At 36.5% G+C, this 4,041-nt stretch overlaps 1 protein-coding gene across 1 annotated transcript; it reads left to right on the forward strand.

Moving 5' to 3' along the window:
- Positions 1 to 319: 319 nt before the first annotated feature.
- Positions 320 to 3,688, forward strand: zgc:112148 (uncharacterized protein LOC550424 homolog). Its single transcript, XM_039826278.1, has 7 exons — positions 320 to 446; positions 649 to 716; positions 814 to 958; positions 2,027 to 2,116; positions 2,597 to 2,722; positions 2,819 to 2,947; positions 3,039 to 3,688. Exons 1-7 carry the CDS (start codon positions 426 to 428, stop codon positions 3,063 to 3,065), a joined length of 606 nt encoding a protein of 201 aa, XP_039682212.1. The 5' UTR covers positions 320 to 425; the 3' UTR covers positions 3,066 to 3,688.
- Positions 3,689 to 4,041: the final 353 nt, after the last annotated feature.

Raw genomic sequence — 4,041 nt, forward strand, 5'->3', positions numbered from 1 at the left:
GCCAATTAACCCACATTTACCAGCTGCAACATTAGTGATGCTTGCTAATTAATGCATCAATAATTTTAATCTATTAGATTATATAGCCTACATTATTCTGAAACGGCCATTCTGCATAATGAGTAGGCTTACGTTTGGCGTTTTAATCGGCTTTTTTGATGCTAATGCCTTTGTACTTTTACTTCATTGTAAGTTTCACACTGTGGGAAAAAAAAAGTTTCACACTATGGTATTGCTACTTTTACTTACTTTTGAAATATGAGTATTAATATTTACAGTCTATGGGCTGGATTGATATGTTTGGCACTTTTGAGTCAGGCACATTTAAAGCCACACTTCCTTCGGGTCCTTAGCACACGGTTTTGTTTACATCCACGTCACCAGGAAATACATCCCGTGTGTGTCAACATCTCTTAGCTACATCCATGGTCAACATGCTGAGACAGGTAATCGATCCTAATTTTGATTTAGTAATTACTTAGAAACAGCATTTGTTTTGAGTATAGCGCAACTTGTCTGAATCGATAGTTTAGACTTTACCATGCATGGCTTTTCAGATTGAAATGTCAAACTAAGCCGTTGAAACAGATTTTTGGCAGGTAGCATTAGCTTAACCTGCTAATGTTTTTGTTTTTTTTATGTTTTCAGGACTCCCAAGACGCTCCTCTTTTCGGTGAAGATGACGGCGACATCAGGCAAAGAAAGTCCAAAATTAGGTGAGTTGCGCTACTTTTGTGGTTCCTAAGTAAATGTAATGTTCCGACCAAAAGGTTTTGTTTGTTTGAATTATGGAGAATAAAAACTGTGTTTCAGACATCCACTGGCCTCTTTCTTCCATCTCTTCTTCCGAACAAGTGCCATCTTGGTCTACTTACTGTGTGACATCTTCAGCAGTCGTTTCATTGCCTGTATGGTCACCATCATCCTCCTGCTGTCATGCGACTTCTGGACCGTGAAGGTGAGGATGTTTAACTACAGGCCCACTATGGAAATAAATGGTCCTGTGTCATGCTTCAGTTTAATACATAATACCTTGTTTGTGTTTCATGTAGGGCTGCAAAAAATAAAAAACAGTGAAAAGTTGCTGTTATAATTTCCCACATCCCAAGGTGACACATTCACATAGCATGTGTTGTCCCAACCCCAACTATATTCAGTTTACAACCACATTAAAGAAGCTCTTACAAGAGAATGTTTGGCATTTTTGCTTGACAAGTTATTGGAACGATTATTTTACTATAATTATAATTACTCAAATTGTTGCCGATTCATTTTCTAACCACTGTAACTTTAGTTTCATGCTGTTTATAGTTTTTGTTTTATTATATTTCAAATAGTTTTGTCTCTTCTTCTTCTGGACCGTGAAGGTGAGGATGTTTAACTACAGGCCCACTATGGAAATAATGGTCCTGTGTCGTGCTTCAGTTTAATACATAAAACCTTGTTTGTGTCTCATGTAGTGCTGCAAAAAATGTAAAAAAAAAAAAACAGTGAAAAGTTGCTGTTATAATTTCCCACATCCCAAGGTGACACATTCACATAGCATGTTTTGTCCCAACCCCAACTATACTCAGTTTACAACCACATAAAAGAAGCTGTTACAAGAGAATGTTTGGCATTTTTGCTTGACAAATTATTGAACGATTATTTTTCTATAATTATAATTACTCATATTGTTGCCGATTCATTTTCTAACCACTGTAACTTTAGCTTCATGCTGTTTATAGTTTTTGTTTTATTTCAAATATTTTTGTCTCTTCTTCTTCTGGACCGTGAAGGTGAGGATGTTTAACTGCAGGTCCACTATGGAAATAAATGGTCCTGTGTCATGCTTCTGTTTAATTCATAATACCTTGTTTGTGTTTTTTATAAAAAAAAAAACAGTGAACAATTGCTGTTATAATTTCCCACATCCCAATGTGACACATTCACATAGCATGTTTTGTCATTTGTTAATAGTTTTTGTTTTATTTTATTTCAAATATTTTTGTCTCTTCTTCTTGTCCGTCCGTCCCCTCCCCCACAGAATGTATCTGGCAGATTGTTGGTGGGCCTTCGGTGGTGGAATCAAGTGGATGAAGATGGAAAGAGCCACTGGGTATTTGAGTCAAGGAAGGTAAGCAGATGCTTGTCAGATACATTCCTAAAAGGACTGGCGGGCCAAAGGGCTATTTTCAGCTCAGTAGTAAACAATAACGTTTTCTTAATAAAGGTTTCTCACGTGGAAGACCCATTTGGAAAAACAACATCCTTTTGTAAGATAAACTTCCTTATAATGTGACAGTAATAGAGAGCTCAGTAAATACACGGATGTTAAAAGTAACACAGAGGTGACTGCATTCATAAATGTGCATCTACAATTTCACAGGCTAAATACACCTCGCAGTGATTATTTTTTAGGGGCCAGTGCAAAGCCTTTTTACAATGTAATGTAGCTTCATGACCCAGTTGGACAATTGACAATAGTGTAACATAGAATAGCTGCATTGTCCTCTCTTAGAAATATCATATTTTCCAAAGACTATACCCATTTTCTTTTTCGCGATATTTATTGAATAGCATGAAACCAAATCTTGTTACATTTTTTTCTTAACAGACACACAGTCTAAACACAACGTCTGGTGCTGAGTCACGGATCTTCTGGCTTGGACTCATTGTATGCCCCATCTTCTGGATAGTTTTTGTGTTCAGCACCATCTTCTCCTTCAAGATTAAATGGCTGGTCAGTTCAGTGTTTATGAAAGTTAAGTCAACTTCATTTCCGTCTAATTAGCTGCTATTTGTTAGTTCATGTCTCATTCCTGTTTGTGCCCTTCAGGCTGTGGTAATCATGGGCTTGGTTTTACAATGGGCCAACCTGTATGGCTATGTCAGATGCAAGGTGGGGGGGAAGTCCAGCCTGAGAAACATGGCAAAGAACTATCTTGGTGTCCAGCTTTTTAAACAGGTATGTGAAGCGTTATCATACTTCCCTCCTTACATTGTTGTCTTAATGACATGATGCATTAACGTCTCTATTTTAAAAAATTTCACTAAAGGCAATGAAGAAATCAGAGGAACCTTGAAGTTGAAGAGGAGGAGTGAAGACACATCAGCAGTGTAATGGACACTTTATATTTACTTGCTTCCTGTTGGTCTTTTCTGAGGATGTATGGGTTTTTGTAATTTCACTCTTTACAAGATTTTGATCAAATTGATTTTGTATGTTGTTTCTCCCAATTCATTGACTGATGAATTCAGGAATAAGTGCCAAAACTTTTCTAATAATTAAAATAAAATAAAATGTGGTTGCTTTTGAGAATGAATGTCATGCAGTAGTTTTGGCAGTGCGTTAGTTCAGAGCAGTTATACTTTTGACTGATGTAAGGTAGTCGTGAAATGTAATCACGATCAAACCATTACTTTACATTGCTTTGTCACAGTCCCTAATAGGCTTTAATTCATCTTACAGCAGGAGTTAATAATGTTAAAATGCCTTTCTGATGGAATTTGTATCAAGGCAGTTTTTTTTTTCTTAAATATGACATTGTCGGGTATGGCATGGGAGAAGTTTAAAATGTTTTGAAATAAGTGTTACTTGGGATGGGTTTCTTATACAAAAACTGGTGATTTACCACGGACTTCTCTGTGAAATTGTTGTTTCACAGAAAAATAAATGAATAAATACAACAATAAACGTATAACCATACTTTCTGGCATGTCAACATATTGTATATTGAACTGTAATTTTAAGTGAAATAGTATAACAAAGTGTACTCTGGGGTTTCATAGGATGTTAAAGTGTAAGCATTACATTTTCTTGACATGTTTTCAAAAACCAATATATTCACCTCTCATTTCAGCAGCTTTGTTCTAATGGTGGAGATAAACAGAGTTGTGAATTATTCAGATCAGATGAAGTCCTCCTGGTTGATCAGGTCCAAGTCAGAGTACATGTAGAAGTACTGACAGACTGGTGACCTACTGCACTTGGATTTACAGTATTTCTGTGGAAGCTTACCAAGTGCAGTAGGTCGCCAGTCTGTCTGTAGGGAATAATTC

The sequence above is a fragment of the Perca fluviatilis genome, chromosome 15 (assembly GCF_010015445.1).
Source record: "Perca fluviatilis chromosome 15, GENO_Pfluv_1.0, whole genome shotgun sequence".
Classification (NCBI taxonomy): Eukaryota; Metazoa; Chordata; class Actinopteri; order Perciformes; family Percidae; genus Perca; species Perca fluviatilis.